The sequence below is a fragment of the Lissotriton helveticus genome, chromosome 10 (assembly GCF_964261635.1).
Source record: "Lissotriton helveticus chromosome 10, aLisHel1.1, whole genome shotgun sequence".
In the NCBI taxonomy this organism is placed as follows: Eukaryota; Metazoa; Chordata; class Amphibia; order Caudata; family Salamandridae; genus Lissotriton; species Lissotriton helveticus.
Genome location: NC_136071.1, coordinates 605691891 through 605715957, shown reverse-complemented (window position 1 = coordinate 605715957; position 24067 = coordinate 605691891). Strand labels below are relative to the sequence as shown.

At 48.5% G+C, this 24067-nt stretch overlaps 1 protein-coding gene across 6 annotated transcripts in view; it reads right to left on the bottom strand.

Annotated features, from left to right (window-relative positions):
* Positions 1-190: 190 nt before the first annotated feature.
* Positions 191-24067, bottom strand: part of NLRC3 (NLR family CARD domain containing 3) — a 1163446-nt gene continuing 1139569 nt past the window's right edge. For all 6 annotated transcript variants that reach the window (XM_078663141.1, XM_078663145.1, XM_078663144.1 and 3 more), the window contains one exon: positions 191-1275. In XM_078663141.1, the coding sequence (XP_078519267.1) occupies positions 1185-1275 (91 nt within the window). In that variant the 3' untranslated portion in view covers positions 191-1184. The remainder of the gene's footprint in view (positions 1276-24067) is intronic.

Below are 24067 nucleotides of genomic sequence, written 5' to 3'. Positions count from 1 at the left end.
GGTGTGCGTTTTAGAATTATTAAAACATACCAAAACTACGTCTAGAATGATTTTCTATCCAACGATAGAGGGATAGGATTTGCTGTAAGTGTTTGGATTTCTCAAACAAAAGGACGAAAGGACAGTGGGGTTGAGACAGTAGGGATTTTTATAGTTGCTAATTTCTTATAGGTAAACCTTCAGAGCAGTATCTGTGCCTACATTGGCAAGGTGGGTGAAGAAGGTGATGGTTAGCAGGAGCAGATTTGAGTGTGTTTATGGTGCATTCAGCGAGGGTTGTAATGGCAAGTAAAGTTTATTTAAAGGGCAGAAGTCTTAAGTTCTAATATGAAGGCAGCTGATTGGTCAAGTGAATCTACATTTAAACGTTTTTACTTTAAACCTGTGAAAAATTCTGTGTAGTTATGGATGAGCTTTGAATATGCATAATATTGGCCTCTGTGGCTTGCCGTAAAATGCAGATTTTCCACAGTTTTAATAGAACAAAAATCATGATTTTATTAAAGATATGGTGGCTAATATTATCCCTTTTTGAGAGTACCCAAACCATTTTATGTGTTTGATTTTTATTGTTTTTCCGTGATGGATCTGAGGAGAAAACATATTAGAGGATTCTTGGCAACGGGATAAACCGGTGTGGATTGCAATGGATGAAGTTTTAGCTTTTTCTGGTTTTTGGACTGTTTTTGCAGCAAGAAAAGAAGGAAGATGGCTTTGTGTTCTATATTAATATGCATGTTCTAAAGAGTTCTAGAATTTTAAGGATGTTCTATTCTAATTCTAAATTCTGTGTTGCTTCTGTGTATGAGAGCAATAAAGGCGTAATGTGTAATATTCGCCTCTGTGTCTCTAATAAAATCATGATTTTCTTCCCTTTAAAACTGTGGAAAATCTGCATTAAATAACTCTATTCAATTAAAGTGCCACTATGAACCAGAGTGAGTTCTGCACAGTTGCTTTTATAATCAGCAATAGTTTTGTTTTGCCCCCTAAATTTGTACTATATCAACTCATTCCACTGGAAAAGTCAACTTTTACTTTACACATCTGGAGACAGATCTCCTGCAATGGTAAGTAAATGAGCACTAAACTGAATACAGTTGCATGGTGATTTGAGTATCCATGGCTGGGAGTCTCAGATTCCGTTATACTCTAGCATAACCACTTCATACTCTGGATCACTGTCAGATTTCGACCACACAATTTGGCGAGTTGGTTTTGATGGCATCAGCGATCATCTTGGCTCCAGATTGGCCAATACGGTTTCCCTGGAGGCTGAAAAGGAGCACACACATTGATTTAGTTGCATAGATAACAGTCCATCACTGGCTTAGAGTTCAGATTCAGAGGGTCTCCTATTCTCATACTCAATGCTTGAACCCTTGTTTTCAACACTGATATACTGTACAATTAGAGAGGCAAGGGGCTACTTATTTCCACCCAAAACTCTAGCTTGGAATCATATTGCACAATGTAACTCTGGCCTGAAGTTCAGATATAAAGGAAATGGGTTGCTACCTGACCTCAGAACATCATTTCGGTACCCTCTGGTTCAACACAGACTAGGTGACCCTATACAATATATAGTACATAGACATGGGTCCATTGCTGCCTGTCTCGTAAGGATAAGTTACTTACCTGTATTCCTAGTTCTCTTCCAGGGGTATCCTCATCAAAGTCATAAGCACATGAATATTCCCACCTATATGCGGGACCCCAGAAACACATCACATATATCTGAAAACCATATATGTAGCTCTATATATATATCTATATATATATATATATATAAAAACACACAATGCAGCCTTCCAAAGTCATGCTGAGCAATGTTATAAGAAATAATTTTGGACATAAATACATTCCAATAAAGCAGGAAGAAAGAAAAGCATTTGAAAACTGCTTTATTATACACCAGAAATCATAATCCTGCAAGGAAGAATGAAAAAACATTGTCAGCACATAGGCTGCATTGTAGAAACATTAGTGTAGAAAGCTTAAAGGCTAACCCACAGAAACACTCAGAATAAACTGGAACAGTTCCTTTAAGGCAGCCATGACCCCTAGCTTCCCATCATGCCTCAGGGGTGAAATTTGGGTCAGTTGTTCTTTGCGGATACCTGCAGACCATTTTACAAAGAGATGTATGTATCATGCTCACTTGCCCGGGGAGACGGGTGGGTTGCTTATGACTTTGACGAGGATACCCCTGAAAGAGAACTAGGATTACAGGTAAGTAACTTATCCTTCTCTTCCAGGGGATCCTCCTCAATAGTCATAAGCACATGAATAGAATAGCAAGCCCATCCCCTCATCCATCAAGATACATAGCAGCCATAAGACCTATACAGACTCCAATAGGTTAGCATTGGAACAGAATGCTCAAGGAGAGCTGGCCCCCTTGGGTATCTGCTCTGGAGTCAGAATCCAGACAGTAATGTCTGGTCAATGTATGGACAGATTTCCAAGTTGCAGCCTTGCAAATCTCGGCCATTGGTACATTATGTAGGAATGCAACCGTAGCAGCCTTGCCTCTAGTAGAGTGAGCTTTAGGGGAGGCAAACAGAGACTTATTCGCTATTTGGTATGCCAACTTTATAAAAGATACTATCCATCTTGAAATGAATCTTTTAGAAGCTGGAAAGCCTGTTCTAATTGAGCTGTAGTTTAGAAAACAATTGATCCGCCTTTCTAATGGATTTTGTTGCCTCTAAATAGAATTTGAGAACCCTCTCGAGGTCTAGCAAATGAAGAGATCTTTCCGCTGGTGTAGTAGGATTGGGAAAGAAAGAGGATAGAGAAATTGTCTGATTAACATGGAACTCAGACACAACCTTGGGCAGGAAGGGTGAGTTCGCATAACCACCCTATTATGGAGGAAAACCGTATAGGGTTCCTTAGAACAGAGGGGCAGATTTATGTTAACTGGCGCATCCCCAGGGATGCGCCAGTTAATGTGCGCCACAGTGCGCCAATACTCCGCCACCCATGGTGCGCCGCATTTACAATGCGGCGCACCATGGTGCAAGGCAGTGAAGATGCGTGACGCATCTCTCGGTGTACGGGTGGCGCATTGCAGGAGTCATGTCGCAAGTGCGACATGACTCCAGCAATGCACAGGGGCCACCCCTACAATGTATGGTGCGTCACCCTTACGCCTGCTTCAAGCAGGCGTAAGGAATTGACGTAGAAAGTGACTGAGTGAAATCTCATCGATTTCACTCAGCCACTTTTAGGAGGCGTTCCTGCGCAGGAACGCCCCCCCCTGCACAGGAACGCCTCCTTATGGCGCAGGGCTTTCCAACGTGACGCATCTCCTAGATGCGTCACGTTGTAAATAGGGCGCATTGTTTGCGCCGCCGTTGCGTCAGAGTGCTTGTATTTCACTCACTGCATGCTGATGCAATCGCCGCTAGAAAGGCTACTTTCCAAGTAAGGTGTTGTAAAGTGGCCTTATGAATGGGTTCAAATAGAGGACCCATCAACTTGGACAAGGCGAGATTCAACTCCCAAGGAGGAGAGGGAGGTTGAACAGGAGGATACACTTTTTTCAACCCCTGTAGGAAGTCCTTGACCACCTGAAGTTGAAAGAAAGAAGGTTGGTTAGGTGATTTACGATATGCTGTGATGGCTGCCAAATGTACCTTTATGGATGAGTATTTCAAACCACATTTGGCCATGTAGAATAGATACAGCAAGATTACCTCTTCTTGCCCACTTACTGCTCTCCAACCATTACAAACACACCACAGGTAAAACCTTTTCCACTTAAGAGAGTAAGAGGTTCTTGTGAAGGTCTCCTTGACTCCCTCAAAATGTCCATGCAGTCCTGAGGGAGGTTCAAATGGCCATACTGCAGGACTTCAGGAGCCATGCTGCCAAGCTGAGTGAGGGAAGGCTGGGGTGCAGAATCTTCCCTCCCATTTTGGAGAGAAGGTCCGGCCTGCATGGCAGTCTCCGATGCGGGCGAACCAAGAGTTGCAACAGGTCCGGATACCACCATTGGCGAGGCCAGTCCGGTGCTATGCGAATCATCAACATTGTGGATCGGAGAAGTTTGGCCACAACCTTCAGATTGAGAGGGAGAGGTGGAAAGGCGTATGCAAACATCCCTGACCCGTCTATCAAAAGAGCATTCCCCCTCGTTCCTGGTCAGTAAAACCGAAGGCGTGGCATTTTCTGTATTGATCGTCTGCAAAGAGGTCCATAAAAGGCTGACCCCATTGATGAAAGATGTCCGCCACCACTTCGGCGAGCACCCAGTCTTCTTGCTCTTCGAAGTGACGAATGAGGGCATCTGCTCGCACGTTATGTTCTCCCGGCAGATGCACTGCCGTGATCAATAGATTCCTGGCTAACAGCCAGTGCCAGATCGCCTGGGATTCGAGAGACAGAGGGCGAGAGCATATTCCACCTTGTTTGTCTAAATAATAAATGGTGGTTGTATTATCCGTTTGTACGAGGATCGATCCTGACTAAATTGACGGCTTAAAAGCCTTGAGGACTAGGTGCACCGCTCGCAGCTCCAGCATATTGATATGATGCATCTGCTCTCTGCTGGTCCATCTGCCTTGAGTTTGCAGATGACCCAGATGCGCTACCCATCCCTGAAGCGACGCATCCATGATCAGAGATTGTTGTGGCAGAGGTTGATGGAAAGGAACTCCCACCAGAAGGTTCTGTGGTTGCAGCCACCAGTGAATGGACTTCTTCGCTGCGGGAGAGAGGAGAATTCGGTCCTTCCACTGACCTGAGGATTGATTCCATTTGTCCTCGAGATCTTGCTGTAATGGTCTCATCCTCAATCTGGCATTGGGTATTAGAAAAATGCAAGAGGCCATCAACCCTAGCAGAGAAGCCACCTGTCTTACTGATGGCTGATGAGCTTGGAGGATTATGTTGTCTTTGTCTTTCATTGATGACAATCTCTCCTCCGAAGGAAACACTCTTCCGAGGTCAGAGTTAAGGTTGGCGCCCAAATAGTGGAGTGATTGGGTCGGTTGGAGGACCGATGTCTCCAGGTTGACATGCAGGCCTAAGCGCTGAAGGAGATTCAGGCAGATGCAAAGGTGTTCCTGCACCATTTGAGGGGCTGATCCCTTCAACAGCCAGTCGTCCAGGTATGGATATACGAACAGGCCTTGGCGATGTAATGCTGCAGCTACTACTGCCATGCATTTTGTGAATACCCTCGTATCTGATTTTAGGCTGAAGGGTAAGACTTTGAACTGGTAATGTTATGCTCCCACCATGAACCGCAAGAACTTGCGATGTCGTGTTGTGATTGGAATGTGGAAGTACGTATCTTAGAGATCCACCGAACACATCTAATCGCCTTTCTTCAGATGTGGGAATATTTGATGGAGTGCCAACATTCGAAACTTCTCCTTGTTGATGAACCTGTTCAGAGAACGCAGATCTAGAATTGGTCTGAACTTGTTTGGTAGGTCTTTTTTCTGAACAAGGAAATATCTTGTGTAAACTCCCTTTCCTCTCTGTGCAGGAAGGACCGCTTCTATTGCTTGTTTCTCGAGAAGGGTCGACACTTCCTGACGCAAGAGGTCTAGATGAAGATGACAAGAGTTTACTGGAGGAATGCCTCTTGGGGACGCACAAAAGCATAGGGTGTACCCATTTATTTGTATATTCAGCACCCACTGATCTTTGGTTATGTTGAACCACTCTTGAATGTAACTTGAGATACTTCCACTGGAGTGTGAAAAAGTGCTAGCGGAAGCAGAAACTCATTGCTTCCCTGGAGTTTTTGTTATGGAGAAGGACTGCTGTTGATGTCCCCCTCTTCCTCTCGAGGAAAACGACGGCCTTGGTACTGGGATTTTCACCTGTTTATTTTGCGCCCATTGAGGGGTTGAACCCTCTGTTGGTAGTTTCTCTGATTGTAGGGCCTGTCTTGCCTCTTAAACTCCTTTTTCTTCTCCAGGCTCACAGCCTTTAAGCTGTCCAACTCGGCTTTCATCCTTGCCATTTCTTCGTCTGTGTGTGCACCAAACAGTGAAGCGCCAGAAAAAGGGAGATTCAGGATGCGCTGTTGCTCTTAGTGTTATGTTCAGGAGGAAGGCTATAAATACAGACAGGATGGGAGTCTGTTTTAGCCTTCTTCTTGCCACAGGAAGGGCAAGGTTCAAAAAGAGAGGGCATTTTTTACTACAAAACAATGCTCAACTCTCTAAAAAACAGTAGAGAAATACACCAATACCAAAAAGACGTCGAAGTAAAAGGGTTTTGACAAACAATTTGAAGTATTTTCTAACAGGAATCAGAAAAATAGTAGAGCTGAAGTAACCAGGGTCCTGACAGAAGGAGCCGGAAGGAATACGTTACTTACCTGTAACTGCAGTTATCCAGTATTGTTATCTTTCATAGATTCACAGGCCTGAATCATTCCCCGTCGTCGGGATGGGAGTCCCCGGTACATAAGTAAAGTAATGTCTCATTAGACATATGGAGTAATAGGCCAAGGGCCTCACATTAGTAACATATTCATGTCCTTTTGCAAAAAGGACCAAACTTCGGAGAAGAGCCTATCAGCTATCACCACCCTCTGGAACCTTCCTGGAAGGAGCTCTAGTCCCTCAGATTTTCGTAAGCACAGTGCTAAGTAGTTGCATTACTGAGATGACTAGGAAAGCCTTTCCAGGGGAGGTGGGTGGGTTGCATGTGAATCTATGAAAGATACCAATACTGGATAACTGCAGTTACAGGTAAAGCATTCCTTATCCAGTATTAGGGTATCTTTTCATAGATTCACATGCCTGAACCAGAGTAGTTAACCAATGATAAGCACACTTCGGTTGGTACAGTATAACAAATTCACCAGATAATAACATATCAATGTGAAACATAAAAGGTACCAAAATTCAATGATAGAGAATAGTAAGGAACACAATAGAGAAATGTGCGTATAGAAGGAAGGATGGTGAGATGAAAAGAAAGGCTACCTCTAATGAAATAGATGACGGAGCACTGCTTGTTCCACTGCAGCATCCTTCATGAGTTCTGTATCCAAGCAGTAATGCTTGGTAAATGTATGCGGCGTCTTCCATGTTGCCGCTCGCAGAAGTCTGTAATGAGTACTCCTGCAAAGAGTGGCATGGAGGTAGAAATCGCCCTAGTGGAATGGGCTCGAACTTTGGAACGCAGGGGTTGCCCCGCTTGCTGGGGACAGAACGTAATAGCTGCAGAGATCCACCAAGAGATACTTTGCTTAGTGAGTGGAAGACCTTTCCTAGGTCGACTGAAAGCCACAAAGAGTTAGTTGAATTCGCAAAATGTCTCTGTCCTGTCAATGTAAAATTTAAGGCAGCGTTTAAGATCTAGAAAATGTAGAGTTCTTTCTGCCGCCTTTTGAGGATTTGGAAAAAAACATCGTAATACTATAGGCTCGTTGAGATGAAAGTCTGACGGTACCTTAGGCACAAATTTGAACTGAAGGAAAGGGTCTTGAATTGAAAATGCATGAAGCACAAGTTACTTACCTTTGGTAAAGATATATCTGTTAGAAACAGTAGTTAGTGTTAGATTCCTTACCTTAGAATATCCCCAGGCCTCAGACTGGATCCGGAAAGTTTTCGTCAGCAGTACCCCTGCGCGTCGCTAGGCGTCGTCTGCAGCTCTGCGTCCGTCGTCGGTGTCGTGATCACCTGGATGACGTAGTTGGAGTACTTAGACGCCGCCTTCGCGTGCTGACTTCAGTTCTGTACATAGCTTTCCGTGCCAGGAACGCAGAGCCATGATAGAAACCAACACTGTTACCATGAAACTAGGGCCCTGAAAAGGATGTCCTTAACCCTAAATATCGGTTCGCAGAACGGGGAGGATGGGTGGGGCGGTAAGGAATCTAACACTAACTACTGTTTCTTAGAGATATATCGTTACCAAAGGTAAGTAACTTGTGCATCTGAAAGACACAGGTTAGTGTTAGATTCCTTGTGAGAAGTTGGCCTGGTATATGATGTTCACTATTCTAGTGAGCACCTTGCACCAGTCCAAACAACCCTTATGGTGATGGTTGTAAGTCAACCTTATAGACCAGCTATCCTAGTGGTAGCGTGGACAGAACAGTCTTAGGCTAAAAGACTCTTGAGGGCGTGTAAAGCCAGCTGTTTTACCATATGTAACCCCTTGAATATCAAATGAAAGGACACCACACGGGATATATATAAAATATATATGTATTTATTCACTAACACACTCCCCTGAACTCTTTATGAGGTCAGAGGCAAAAGCACATAACAAGTTACACTTAGGAATACTTTAAATAGCACAATTTACAGTTAGACCCTATGGGCGCGTAAAACCACATACTAAGTAAGTGGTATAAGAACTACGACTTGGGAAAGGAGAAGGCCTAGGGAATCGCTGGGGCTACACTATCTGACCCTTAGGTTAGGAGTAAGAGGCCCACAGGCAGCGTGTGCAGTGCCAGTACACTCACGCGAGAGTCAATAGAAAGTAAATGGGAACTTTAAAGGTAAGTAATCGAAGATTTAGGACACTTCGGTCTAACTAGGAATGTACAACTAACAAAACTAGACACTAGGATAGTCAATCCCTACAGGAGCACCGAAGTACTCGCGTTACCTCACCCACGGGCTGCCGGTGCATAGGTGTCAAAGTGTGTCGGGTTTTCTCGTTGATTCCTATGGAGCCTTGGAAGAAAATGCTGCAGGCGACCATGAGGAAGATGTCCGGGTGGATCCAAGGGTGGATCTAGGATGAAGAGGACCTGAAAGCAGAGGGGACAGAGTCTAGGTCACCAGCCAGTGACCGGGTGGAACCAGAGAGGAACCAGACGTCGAGGAGCAATTAGGTGCAGATGTGAAGCTTGTCGTTGCAGCCACGCGAACCAGGAGGCGTCGAGGATGACCAGGTGCTGGAGAGGAGCTGTCCCACAAAGGTTCTCGCAGATGGAGGGGTCGACTTCAAGATTGGAGCCAACAAGCCTAAGCAAAGGCAACCCACGCAGGATACACAAGGAGCTTCTGGTGCAGACCAGGAGGGTCTGAGGTACTTCACCTTTTCAGGGAAGCAAGTGCCAGTCTGGAGCAACCAGACCAGCGATGGATTTTCAAAGGAATCATCGTCACAGGGCTACTAGCCAACTGGCCAGCAACCGGGACAATGCGTCGAGCTGAACACAAGCAGAAGGGCCCCACGCAGATCTCGTCGAGTGTGGAGGGCTGGTCTTCGGTGCAGGTGGAGCTCGGTGTCGGGGTGTCTCAGTCCCCAATGCACAGCTTCGAGGATGCCTCAGGAGCTGCGCTGTTAGCAAGTTGAAGACTTTCCAAGTAGCCTGGTTCCATGGATTCTGACGCCTTCAACGGAGCTCAGCTGTGCTGGAGTCGTGCAGTGGGGTCAGAGGAGTCCTGGAGTCAAGGTCTTGTCAAGCTCTGCGCTCGAGTTCCGGCGGGAACGGGGACAAAGCAAGCCGTTGAGTTGCTGGATGGTGCCTGGTTTCCGAGGGTGGTCACTCCTTGGCCACAAGGGAGATTCTTCAGCCTTCAAGTCGGTTGAATGTCGAAGGGTCTAGAGTTTCGTTTCAAAGTTTCATCAGGATTAATCTAAAGTCTCCTGGGTCAGCTCCTACCTTTATACAACTAAAGGGGGCTGGTTTACTCACTAGGTCCCTCCTATGGGTGGGACCAGGAAGGGGGGTGGTTACACCCCCTTTCCTTTGTCCATTTTCGCGCCAGAGCTGGGGCTAAAGTGCCCCAGCACCCGTTTGAACTGGACTATGCATGGAGCACCTAGTGTGCCCCAGGCAGTATCTGTTTCTTTTCAGCCCTCCCTGTCCCAATACACAAAATCCTGTCTGGGGTGGTGCTCACACCTCTCCAGGCAGGAAACCTATTGTCCAGGCCTCCCTCGCTGGAAGGACTCCCAGCAGCAGGAGGTCAGACTTGTGTCTGTGGCAGCAGCATCCATTGTGTGATGCTGGGGCTCTGGTTAACTTTAACCACTTCAGCGCTAATGACAAGGGTAACTCGTCATGGACTTTCCATTGATTTCAATGGAAAGTCAATGGAAGCTCATCAGGTGCCTTAGCAGCCAAGTGGTTAACCGGAATAGTCAGAACTAACATGTCTTCTCCCTCTAGAAGGGTGAAATGCTACCCCCGTCACCAGAATTGGTGAGGGGGTAGTATTCCAAAGCGTATGACACCTTACACGACATGTTTAGATAAAGCCAAACCAAAGTTAGCATTTAACCGCGAGGTTCATAATGCACTTAAGAGTATATGGTATGGCAATATCATAGAACAGCTAGAAGGACATGGTTCCGAAAGCTGCAGACAGGCTCAGCTCATTCTAGAGCACATCTCACACATAACCAAGCACTCTGCCTCCAGGATTGTTAAGGCCCGCCATAGGAGTGACTTACAGGTTACTGTGTGTCTATATATAATGGTAGATATAGGAATACTATACCTAAGCAAGGGGTGATTACACGACCTTGCCCCAGCTGAGTGATCAGCCAGTTGTGTCAGTTTGAGTGGCCAGCCAGGGGTGGCATAATACATGCTGCACGCCCTGGTAACACCTATACCCTGAGTACCTAAGGTACACTTCTACAGGGGCTGATAAGGTGGACCAATTCCCAATTGTGTATGTAACTAGAGTACATGGTTAGAATTTAGTGAGAGTGCATCTGGGCTGTGTGTCTGATTAGCAGGCCCACAGCCACATCTAAGTCGAAAACCAGTAAAGCAAAAGCAAAAAGCGGGGGTGACCATAGGAAGCAGACCCTACTCTCCTACACACACACCCCCCCCCCCAAACTTAGGGACATTAAACTAACCTTGACCAGTTGAGTCTTCATGTTCTAAGTGGAAATATCTGGAGAGTCCATCTGCATTGGCATGGTCAGTCCCAGGTCTATGTTCCACTGTAAAGTCCATCCCCTGTAGGGAAATGGACCACCTAAGAAGTTTGGGATTTTCACCCTTCATCTGACTGATTTAACCATAGGAGGGGCTTGTGGTCTGTCTGAATCTTGAAGTGAGTGCCAAACAAGTATGGACTCAGCTTCTTCAGGGCCCAAACCACAGCAAAGGCCTCCCTCTCTATAGATGACCAACGTTTCTCTCTAGGGGTCAGCCTTCTGCTTATGAAAGCAATGGGCTGGTCTTGACCATCTATATTCAGTTGTGAAAGTACAGCTCCCACACCCAACTCAGAAGCATCTGTTTGGACTATGAACTCTTTGGAGTAATCTGGACTTTTCAGAATAGGTGCAGTACACATGGCCTGCTTCAGGTCATCAAATGCCTTTTGACAGCAAACTGTCCACTGAACTTTCTTTGGCATCTTTTTGGATGTGAGGTCATTCAGTGGTGTCACAATGGACCCATAGTTTTTCACAAACTTCCTGTAGTACCCAGACAGGCCGAAGAAAGCTCTGACCTGTGTCTGGGTGATTGGAGGAGTCCAGTCTCTGATGGTCTGGATCTTGCTCTCCAGTGGTTGAACCTGACCCCCACCTACCAGGTGGCCCAGGTACACAACCTTGCTCTGCCCTATCTGGCACTTTGTAGCCTTGATAGTGAGGCCTGCCTTTTGCAGAGCCTTTAAAACATTCCTCAGGTGGACCAGGTGATCCTCCCAGGTGGAGCTAAAGACAGCAATATCATCAAGATAAGCTGCACAATAGTCATCCAGTCCTGTGAGAACTTGATTCACCAACCTTTGGAAAGTGACAGGTGCATTCTTCAAACCAAAGGGCATTACCACAAATTGATAATGTCCTCCTGGGGTCGAAAATGCTGTCTTGGCTTTTGCATCCTCATCTAACCTGATTTGCCAGTAGCCTGCTGTCAGGTCAAATGTGCTCAAGAACTTGGCAGAAGCCAGTCTATCAATGAGCGCATCTGCCCTGGGGATGGGGTGGGCATCTGTCCTAGTGACAGCATTGAGACCTCTGTAGTCCACGCACAACCTCATCTCTCTCTTACCATCTTGAGTGTGAGGTTTTGGCACCAGGACTACTGGAGTGGCCCAAGGGCTCTCTGAGGGCTCAATAACTTCCAGCTCCAACATCTTTTGGACCTCTGTCCTAATGCAGTCCCTGACATGGTCAGGTTGCCTGTAGATTTTACTCTTGACAGGCAGACTGTCACCAGTGTCCACCTCATGGGTGCACCAGCTTGTCTGACTTGGGGTCAGGGAAAACAGATGTCTGAAGGACTGAAGAACTTGTCTGCAGTGATGTTGTTGATGTTCAGAGAGGCTTTCAGCAAAGACAACACCATCTACTGACCCATCATTAGGGTTCTGAGTAAGCAGGTCTGGGAGAGGGTCACTCTCTTCCTCCTGCCCCTCATCTGTAGCCATGAGCAAGCCCATACCTGCCGGAAGAGCGAAGAATTCGATGGTGAAAGTATCCGTGAGTGCCTTGGGGGTGTTTTTAACTGGTTCCAACTAAACAGCCTCAAGTGCAACTCGGATAAATCCGAGATACTTTTCTTTGGATGCCCATCGGAACCGGACTGGCATGATTGGTGGCCTGCCGACATGTTCCCTCCAGCTCATTCCTCGGAGTCGGCTAAGAACCTGGGAATTAAAATTGATAATGGGCTTACGCTCAAATCCCAGGTGCTGACCCTCACAGGAACATGCTTTGGTATCCTCAGAATGCTCCGAAAGTTTTTTCCGTTGCTCTCTGAGGAACATCGGAGAATAACGGTTCAGGCCCTCATTGGATCCAGACTGGATTACGCTAATATCCTGTATCTGGGTCTTCCGGAGTACCTCTTACAACGTATGCAGGTGGCTCAGAATGCAGCTGCACGAGCCATTTTTGGCCTGCATTGTCGAACCAGTGCTTCGAATTTGCTGCAAACCTTACACTGGCTCCCCATCCGGAAGAGGATAATATTTAAAGCCATGACACTAGCTCATAAAGCCTTACATGCTACGGGGGCTCAATACCTACAAAAGAGGCTGGCTTTTTACCTCCCGGCACGATCTTTAAGATCAGAGTCACTGGCACTCGCAGTAGTCCCCCGTATAAAGAAAGTCCGTATTGGAGGACGTCTTTCAGGCTGCTGGCCCCCCAGTTGTGGAATTCTCTACCTCTGTCTTTGCGGTCCACATCCAACTTACTCGCTTTTAGGAAGGGTTTAAAGACCTGGCTCTTTACTGGCTAGAGTTTCTTTTTAATTTTATCCTTCTGTTCTGCTCTCTCTTCTGTTGTTGTTATGTTTTACCTGTCTCCTCCCTGGGTCTGGAGTATAAAGCGCCGGGACACTCCTTTGGAGTAGCCGTGCGCTATAGAAGACCCATAATAACATAACATAACATAACATGTCTGCCCTGTCGACAAATGCTTTTAGTCTGTTGACATGAAGCACCCTGTGGGGGCTTCTAGGAGTCCCAAGGTCCACCAAGTAGGTGACATCTCCCTTCTGTTCAACTATTGTATGGGGTCCAGACCATTTGTCCTGGAGTGCTGCTGGGGCCACTGGCTCCAACACCCATACTTTCTGTCCTGGCGGGTACACAGTCAGCACAGCCTTTTGGTCATGCCAAGCTTTCTGAAGTTCTTGGCTGGCCTCAAGGTTTTTGGAAGGCTTCTCCATATACTCAGCCATCCTGGAGTGGAGACCAAGTACATAGTCCACTATGTCAAGTTTAGGCTTTTTGAGAGGTAACTCCCATCCTTCCTTCACAAGACATAGGGGTCCCCTTACAGGATGCCCAAACAAAAGCTCAAAAGGGCTGTAGCCAACCCCCTTTTGTGGGACCGCTCTGTAAGCAAACAGAAGGCAGGGTAAAAGGATGTCCCATCTTCGCCTCAGCTTTTCAGGTAACCCTTTTATCATCCCTTTGAGGGTCTTGTTGAATCTTTCCACACGCTCATTGCACTGCGGGTGATAGGGGGTGGTGAACTTATAGTTGACACCACACTCCTTCCACATTGCAGTTAGATATCCTGACATGAAGTTTGCACCTCTGTCAGAGACAACCTCCTTTGGAAAGCCCACTCTGGAGAAAACTCCAAGTAGGGCTCTTGCCACAACAGGAGCTGTTGTGGTCCTCAGGGGAATAGCTTCTGGATACCTGGTGGCATGATCCACTACCACCAGTATAAATCTGTGCCCAGATGCTGTTTGGGGGTCCATTGGTACAACAATGTCTATCCCCACCCTCTCAAAGGGTACCCCCACCACAGGTAGTGGTATGAGGGGGGGCCTTTGTTGTGCCACCTGATTTGCCACTGGCTTGGCAGGTAACACAGGAGCGACAAAACTCCAAGGTATCTTCTGACATATGGGGCCAGTGAAAGTGAGGGACAAGCCTGTCCCAAGTCTTGTTCTGGCCCAAGTGTCCTGCTAGGGGAATATCATGGGCCAAGGTAAGAAGGAAGCCCCTAAATTGCAGAGGTATAACCAACCTCCTGGAAGCACCAGGCTTGGGGTCTCTAGCCTCTGAATAAAGGAGCCCATCATCCCAATACACGTTATGGGTACCTTGAGCATTCCCAGCAGCCTCAGCAGCAGCCTGCCGTCTGAGGGGTTCAAGAGAGGAACAATCTAATTGAGCCTGCCTCAGATCTGCCCTTGAGGGTCCCCCTGTCCCAAGAAACTCAACCTGATCAGGTTCAAGTTCTTCTAGGACAGTTCCCTCTTGGATCTCAGAATCATCCTCCTGGGAGGGCTGATCCTCAACCTGAGGCAGGGGGGAAGGCACTGCCTTAACCCTCTTGCTCTTTCTCTTGGGTAGGGTCTGGTCTATTGTTTCAAGATCCAGCACTTGTTCAGTTAAGCACTTTTTGGCCTGTGACCTGGGCACAGCAAGGACATGTGCTGATATTCCCAGCATTTCTGCATGGGTCCTATCCTTCACCTCAGACCAAACTGAGGTTTCAAGATCATTACCTAACAGACACTCTACTGGAAGGTCTGAACTCACAACAACTCTTTTGAGGCCAGTTACCCCTCCCCAGGAGAAGTTAACAACTGCCATACTATGGGAGGTAGTGGCATTGCTAGCGTTGGTCACTAGGTAGGTTTCACCTAGTATGATCTGTACAGGGTCCACAAAGTTAGGTGTCACCATGGTGACACTGGCACATGTGTCCCTGTAGGCCTGAGCCAGCTTATTATTAATAAAAGGTGTCTGTCTGTACTTGCTCAGATTACTGGGACTTACAGTAGAGGACATTGCTATGTCCCCATCACAGACAAGAACAGCCTGAGTTGGTACTCTGACTAGGCCAGAGTCCACCTCAGGTCCCAGGGTTAACCCTACTACACCCTTTTGCTGGGAACCACCACTTACAGCTGGACTAGGGGAATCAGTTGCCTTAGGGGTATTGGTGGTTGGTGCTGTGCCCTTCTTGGTGCACTCACTAAACCAGCGAGAGACTGACTTACAGTATCCACACCAGGGCTTCTTTGGACCTTCTTGTTTCTGTTTGTTCTTTTTGGAGCCACCCTCCCCCTGTGCCTTTTGGGGTCCTGGTGAAGACTTCTGGTCTTTTTGTTTCTGCTCATTACCCTTCTGATCTGCATTTGTCTGATCACCCCCTTGGTTCTGGTTTTTCTGCTTGATAATGGTTCTGACCCATTTGTCTTCCTTCTTTCCCAATTCTTGGGGAGAGGTCAGATCAGGGTCAATCAGGTAATGATGCAATAACTGGTTTTGACAGTTGCTAAGGATTTGCTCTCTCATGATCAAATTATACAATCCTGTATAGTCCCTAACTTGACTTCCCAATAACCAGCCTTCCAGAGCCTTAGTGGCACAATCAACAAAATCAGCCCAGTCCTGAGTCTGTGTCTTCTGGGTATCTCTGAACATCAACCTATACTGTTCAGTGGTTAGACCAAACCCATCAATCAGAGCACTCTTCAGGACAGAGTAGTTGTTAGCATCCCCATCACTGCTGTGAGGAGCTTATCTCTACCTTTTTCAGAAAGGGAGAGCCATAAGATTGCTGCCCACTGACTTTGGGGTACCTGCTGCACTTTGCAGGCCCTCTCCAAAGCAGTAATCCATTTGTGGATGTCATCCCTTTCTTTATGGGGGGGCACAATCTTGCTTAGGTGTCTATTCTCATAGGACCTATCTTTATCCTTAGGGATATTGTTGCCACCAGTGCGTTCTAACCCACTCTCTCTATGCTCTCTAGCACGAGCAAGCTTCTCTTTGGCCAGGGCAACCTCAAGTTCCTGTCTTTCAATCCTAAGGGCAGCTTCTCTCATCTTTGCCTCATGTTCCCTTCTCTGAGGGGAAATCATCCCTCTCTGAGGAAGGCCATGAGAGCTATTTGAAGCACAAGATCTGAGAGAGTCCCTGGAGTGGAATCTCCCTCTTCTCTGCCCCTGGTTAAGCCCACTTGGGGTCTCTATGAGGGCTGCCCATACTGACTCCCATGTATGCTTAAGTTAGCCTGGCTAAGTCTTCTGACTGGGACCTGGCTGTTTGTCTCAGGATCAGAATCATCTTCCTCTACTTCATCTACCTCATCTGGTACTATAGTATCAGTGGTATCCTCTGTGGAGGGCAGGACTTCATCTGAGCTACCTGAAGCACCTGAGTCAGGTGTCTTTTGAGCATCATACTCTTCTAAGAGCTCAACTAAGAACTTTAGGGTAGGGTTTGAACCCTGTTTTAGCCTTCTAGAAGTACACAATTGTCTCAATTCTTGGAAGGCTAAGGCTTCATATCTTGAGGCAGTCCCCAAGGGATCTACCTCTGCAGGCAGAGAACCTGAGACATGGTTTCTAGTGTGGTGTGGTGTTGCACCTACCTACACTATGTGTTTTCCTACAGAACCGATCTAGGAGTTGTAGTCAGGGTGTGCTAGGCCCAGGGTCTACAACAGCTAAGTTCAGTAGAACTTAAGTATACTAAGACTTATTGTTATATGTACCTACAGGTACCTGTGTGATCTTTCAAATGATATCTCAAGATTACAAGTGGTAAAACAACAGCAAGCTCTAATCCCAACCGCTGCACACCAATGTGAGAAGTTGGCCTGGTATATGACGTTCACTATTCTAGCGAGCACCTTGCACCAGTCCAAACAACCCTTATGGTGATGGTTGTAAGTCAACCTTATAGACCAGCTATCCTAGTGGTAGCGTGGACAGAACAGTCTTAGGCTAAAAGACTCTTGAGGGCGTGTAAAGCCAGCTGTTTTACCATATGTAACCCCTTGAATATCAAATGAAAGGACACCACACAGGATATATATAAAATATATATGTATTTATTCACTAACACACTCCCCTGAACTTTTTATGAGGTCAGAGGCAAAAGCACATAACAAGTTACACTTAGGAATACTTTAAATAGCACAATTTACAGTTAGGCCCTAGGGGCGCATAAAACCATATACTAAGTAAGTGGTATAAGAACCACGACTTGGGAAAGGAGAAGGCCTAGGGCCTAGGGAATCGCTGGCGCTACACTATCTGACCCTTAGGTTAGGAGTAGGAGGCCCACAGGTGGCGCGTGCAGTGTCAGTACACTCACGTGAGAGTCAATAGAAAGTCATGGGGAACTTTAAAGGTAAGTAATAGAAGATTTAGGACACTTCCGGTCTAACTAGGAATGTACAACTAACAAAACTAGACACTAGGATAGTCAATCCCTACAGGAGCACCGAGTACTCGTGTTACCTCACCCACGGGCTGCGGGTGCATAGGTGTCAAAGTGTGTCCGGTTTTCTCGTTGATTGCTATGGAGCCTTGGAAGAAGATGCTTCACGCAACCAGGAGGAAGATGTCCGGGTGGATCCAAGGGTGGATCTAGGATGAAGAGGACCTGAGAGCAGAGGGGACAGAGTCTAGGTCACTAGCCAGTGACCGGGTGGAACCAGGGAGGAACCAGACGTCGTCGAGGAGCAATCAGGTGCAGATGTGAAGCTTGTCGTTGCAGCCACGCGGACCAGGAGGCGTCGAGGATGACCAGGTGCTGGAGAGGAGCTGTCCCACGAAGGTTGTCGCAGATGGAGGGGTCGACTTCAAGATTGGAGCCAACAAGACTAAGCAAAGGCAACCCACGCAGGATACACAAGGAGCTTCTGGTGCAGACCGGGAGGTTCTGAGGTACTTCACCTTTTCAGGGAAGCAAGTGCCAGTCTGGAGCAACCAGACCAGCGATGGATTTTCAAAGGAATCGTCGTCACAGGGCCACTAGCCAACTGGCCAGCAACCGGGACAACGCGTCGAGCAGAACACAAGCAGAAGGGCCCCACGCAGATCTCGTGGAGTGTGGAGGGCTAGTCTTCGGTGCAGGTGGAGCTCGGTGTTGGGGTGTCTCAGTCCCCAATGCACAGCTTCGAGGATGCCTCAGGAGCTGCGCTGTTAGCAAGTTGAAGACTTTCCAAGTTGCCTGGTTCCACTGATTCCGACGCCTTCCACGGAGCTCAGCTGTGCTGGAGTCGTGCAGTGGGGTCAGAGGAGTCCTGGAGTTGAGGTCTTGTCAAGCTCTGCGCTCGAGTTCCGGCGGGAACGGGGACAAAGCAAGCCGTCGAGTTGCTGGATGGTGCCTGATTTCCCAGGGTGGTCACTCCTTGGCCACAAGGGAGATTCTTCAGTCTTCAAGTCGGTTGAATGTCGCAGGGTCCAGAGTTTCGTTTCAAAGTTTCATCAGGATTAATCTAAAGTCTCCTGGGTCAGCTGCTACCTTTATACAACTAAAGGGTGCTGGTTTACTCACTAGGTCCCTCCTATGGGTGGGACCAGGAAGGGGGATGGTTACACCCCCTTTCCTTTGTCCAGTTTCGCGCCAGAGCTGGGGCTGGAGTGCCCCAGCACCGGTTTGAACTGGACTATGCATGGAGCACCTAGTGTGCCCCAGGCAGTGTCTGTTTCTTTTCAGCCCTCCCTGTCCCAATACACAAAATCATGTCTGGGGTGGTGATCGAACCTCCCTAGGCAGGAAACCTATTGTCCAGGCCTCCCTCGCTGGTAGGACTCCCAGCAGCAGGAGGTCAGACTTGTGTCTGTGGCAGCAGCATCCATTTTGTGATGCTCGGGCTCTGGTTAACTTTAACCGGAATAGTCAGAACTAACATGTCTTCTCCCTCTAGAAGGGTGGAATGCTACCCCCGTCGCCAGAATTGGTGAGGGGGTAGTATTCCAAAGCATATGACACCTTACACGACATGTTTAGATAAAGCCAAACCAAAGTTAGCATTTAACCGCGAGGTTCATAATGCACTTAAGAGTATATGGTATGGCAATATCATAGAACAGCTAGAAGGACATGGTTTCGAAAGCTGCAAACAGGCTCAGCTTATTCTAGAGCACCATCTCACACATAACCAAGCACTCTGCCTCCAGGATTGTTAAGGCCTGCCATAGGAGTGACTTACAGGTTACTGTGTGTCTATATATAATGGTAGATATAGGAATACTATACCTAAGCAAGGGGTGATTACACGACCATGCCCCAGTTGAGTGATCAGCCAGTCTTGTCAGTTTGAGTGGCCACCCAGGGGTGGCATAATACATGCTGCAGCCCCTGGTAGGCCTTGGTTACACCTATGCCCTGAGTACCTAAGGTACACTTCTACAGGGGCTGATAAGGTGGACCAATTCCCAATTGTGTATGTACCTAGAGTACATGGTTAGAATTTAGAGAGAGTGCATCTGGGCTGTGTGTGTGATTAGCAGGCCCACAGCCACATCTAAGTCAAAAACCAGTAAAGCAAAAGGAAAAAGTGGGGGTGACCATAGGAAGCAGACCCTACTCTCCTACATTCCTTAACTTAGAATAGATACCCCAGCAATACCAACCCCGGTGGTGGGTCTGCGAACCAAGATCACAACAGAAAGTCCTGGAGAACGGAACGGCCGAAAAAGCCATTTCTCCGGACTTGGCTGTCCAGGCAGTAGTTTCTAGCAGACGTGTGCAGCGAGGCCCATGTAGCTGCCTGGCAGATGTCCTCAAGGGGGCTCCCCGACCCAGGGCAGTAGTGGCTGCCGTGGCCCGAGTGGAATGGGTGCGCAGCCCAACTGGAGGCTCCCTTTTCGCCAAGGAGTAGCAAACCTTGATGCACAAGACGACCCACCGAGAGATTGTCCTCTTGTGCACGGCCCGTCCCTTCTTTGCGCCCACGTAACCAATAAAGAGCTGGTCGTCCACCCAGAACTGGCGTGTGCGGTCCAGATAGAATGAGAGAGCATGTTTTGGGTCCAGACGGTGGAGCCTCTCTTCATCTTTTGAGTGATGCGGTGGCGGATAGAAAGTGGGCAAGGTGATGGACTGCCCGATATGAAAGGCTGTGACCACCTTGGGCAGGAAAGAAGGACGAGTCCTTAGAACAACCTTGTGCGGATGGACAGAGAGGAAAGGAGGTTTAGAAGATAGAGCCTGGAGCTCACTCACTCTCCTGGCAGAGGTGATGGCAACCAGGAATGCAGTCCTAAGAGTCAGAAGACGAAGAGGACAGTTATGAAGTGGCTCAAAGGGAGCGCACATCAGATATGTTAGAACAAGATTCAAGTCCCACTGAGGCATCACAAAGGGAACAGGAGGGAACATGTGTGTGTTGCCTCTCAAGAATCTATTTACAACAGGGGACTTGAAAAGAGAAGGCTGATCAGGAAGCCTTAAGAAGGTTGAAATGGCCGAACGGTAGCCCTTGATAGTGCCCAGAGTAGAGCCCTGATGGGCAAGAAAAAGAAGGAAGAGGAGAACCTCTTAAAGGGGGGGCAGAGAGTGCGCACCGTACCACAATTTTTTTCCAACTGTAGGCGTTCACCGTTTTTGTGGAGGGACGCCTGGCTGCCACAATCGCAAGGCAAACTTCAGGAGGCAAGTCAAATGGCCTCAACTGCAGCCGGTCAATCTCCATGCATGTAGGTGGAGACTGGACAGGTTTGGGTGGAGGAACATCCCCTGCTGCTGCGACAGAAGGTCCTCCACCGCAGAACTGATGACATTACACGTTCTCTTCGGTGGCGAATAGATCTAACCAAGGCTCTCCCCACTGCTGAGAGAGACCTTGCGCCACGTCCGAGTTCAGACGCCATTCGTGATCCATCATGCACCGTCGGCTGAGTTTGTCCGCCCTGGCGTTCAGGGAACCTGCCAGGTGTTGAACCACCAGGGTGACGCCCTGGTGTTCCAGCCATTGCCAGAGGCGCAGAGCCTCCTGGCAAAGGGTCCACGACCCCACCCCACCCTGTCTGTTGCAGTACCACATAGCGGTGGTGTTGTCCGTGAACACCTGCACTACACTTCCCCGGACAGAGGGAAGGAATGCCTTCATTGCAAGTCGGATCGCCCGCAGCTCTTGAAGATTGATATGGAGCCGGGACTCCGCCGGAGACCAGAGGCCTCTGATCTCCCTCTCTCCCATGTGGCCCCCCCATCCCAGGAGGGACACATCTGTCACCACTACATGCTTTGGTTGGGGTAGGGAGAGAGATCTGCCGCTGACCCAATCGCGGTTCGTGAGCCACCACTGCAACTGACTCGCAGTGCCATCCGAGATCAGGACGTGGTCGGACAGGTTGCCCTGATGCTGTGCTCACTGAAACTTCAGGTCCCACTGCAGAGCCAGCATCCGCCACCTGGCGTGATGCACCAGAAGGATGCAGGAGGCCATCAGCCCCAGGAGCCGCAGCGTCAACCTGACCGAGACTCGGGATAAAGGCTGAAAGATCGGAATCAGAGCCTGAATATCCCGAACCTGTTGCTTGGAGGGGAAAACCCGAAACTGCGCAGAGTCCAGAACCGCTCCAATGAAAAGGAGCTTCTGAGAGGGGCACAGGTGTGACTTCGGCACGATGATGGAGAACCCCAGCGAGTACAGGAGGTCGGCTGTAGTCTGGAGGTGGGAGACGACTGTTTGGGGTGAGCCCGCCTTCAACAACCAATCGTCTAGATAGGGGAACACTGAAACCCCTGATCTGCGCATATGAGCTGCGACCACCGCCATCACTTTTGTGAACACCCGAGGGGCGCTGGTAAGGTAGAAGGGGAGCACGGTATACTGAAAGTGCTCCTGGCCTACCGTGAACCGCAGGTAGCGCCGGTGGGCCGGCAGGACGGGGATGTGGAAATACGCATCTTGCAAGTCCAATGCTACCAGCCAGTCTCCTGGGTCCAGGGCAGATAGGACCTGAGCCAAAGTCAGCATCTTGAACTTCTCTTTCCGGGAGGAAGCCGTTGTGAGAAGTTGGCCTGATATATGATGCTCACTAGTTCTAGTGATCACCTTGTATCAGTCCAAACTACCCTTATGGTGATTGGATGTAAGTCAACCTTATAGACCAGCTATCCTATTGGTAGCATGGACAAAGCAGTCTTAGGCTAAACTCTTTTGGCATGTGAAGCCAGCTGTTTTACCACATATAACCCCTTGAATACCAGATGAAAGGACACCACACAGGTTTTTATGAAAATAAACAGTATATTTATTAATAACAAACACCTCTGAACTCTTTATGAGATCAGAGGGCTAAGCACATGACAATCTCTTAGGAAAAATACGATAAGCTGGTTTACTCACTAGGTCCCTCCTATGGGTGGGACCAGGAAGGGGGATGGTTACACCCCCTTTCCTTTGTCCAGTTTCGCGCCAGAGCTGGGGCTCGGCAAACCATATACTAAGTAAATGGTATAAGTAGAACGATTTAGAAAATGAAGATGCCCAGAGGCTGTAGGTTCGCTGGGACTACCCTACCCTAACCTTAGGTAAGTATCAGGAGGCCCACGGAACGCGTGTGCAGAGTGTGAACTCACACGCGAGATACGGAACAAAGTCAATGGGCAGAACAAATTACGAAAAGGTAAGTAACTGACAGTTCCGACTAGTTAGGACTAAAACGACTGGATATCTGGACACTAGGAGAGTCAATCTACCTATGAGCACCGAAATGCTCTCGTTACCTCACCGACGGGCTGCGGGTGCATAGGTGTGAAAGTGTGTCGGGTTTCCGCGTTGAAGTCAATGGAGCCTTGAAGAAAGATGCTGCAGGCGACCAGGAGGAAGATGTCCGGTGCGATCCAAGGGTGGATCGAGGAAGAAGATGACCTGAAAGCAGAGGGGACAGTGTTCAAAGTCACTAGCCAGTGACCGGTGTGGAACCAGGAGGGAACCAGATGCTGTCATCGCGATCAGGTGAAGAGTGGACGCTTGTCTCTGCAGCCACGTGGACCAGGAGGTGTCTTCGATGACCAGGATGGAGGCACGAGCTGTCCCACGCAGGCTCTCGCTGTCTGTGGTGTCGGATCCGGATTTGGAATCAACAGGCCTTGGCAAAGACAACCCACGCGGTGAGTGGAAATGGCGTCTGGAGTGGACCAGGAGGGTCCAGGGTGCTCCTCTTTTGGAAGGGAGCAAGGGCCAGTTTGGAGCAACCAGACCAACAGTGTATATTTCTTGGGTCGTCGTCTAGGAGGTCACTAGCCAGCCGGCAAGTGACCAGACAACACGTCGAGCAGCAATCAAGCAAAAGGGCCCCACGCAGATCTCGTGGATGCTGGAGGGCTGGTCTTTGGTGCAGGAGCTGCTGGGGCTGGGGCTTCTCAATCCCCAAAGCACTTACTCGAGGATGCCTCAGGAGTCGTGCTGGAAGCGAAGTGCAGTCTCTTCAAGATGGCCGGTCCCACGTGTCTCGTCGCACTCACGGGTCTCAGCTGTGCTGCAGATGTGGGTAGAGGTCGGAGAGGTCTGGGAGTCCGGGTCTCGTCGGGCTCTGAAGTCTGGATCCGGCAGGAAGGACGACAAAGTGGACTGCTAGGACGCTTGATGGTGCCTGCAGTTGCAGGGTGGACACTCCTTGCCCACAAGGGAGATTCTTCAGTCTTCTGGGGAGCAGAACGTCGAAGTCCAGAGTTTCTTCTTGTAAAGTTGTTCAGGATAATCTAACTTGGAATGGGACCAGCTCCTACCTTTATCCTGCTAAAGGGGGCTGTACTATCACTAGGTCCCTCCTATGGGTGGGACCAGGAAGAGGGGTGGTTACACCCCTTATCCTTTGTCCGGTTTCGCGCCAGAGCTGGGGCTGGAATCCCCCAGCAACTGGTATGAACCGGTGTATGCACAAGGACACCTTTTGTGCCCCAGGCATGTCTCATTC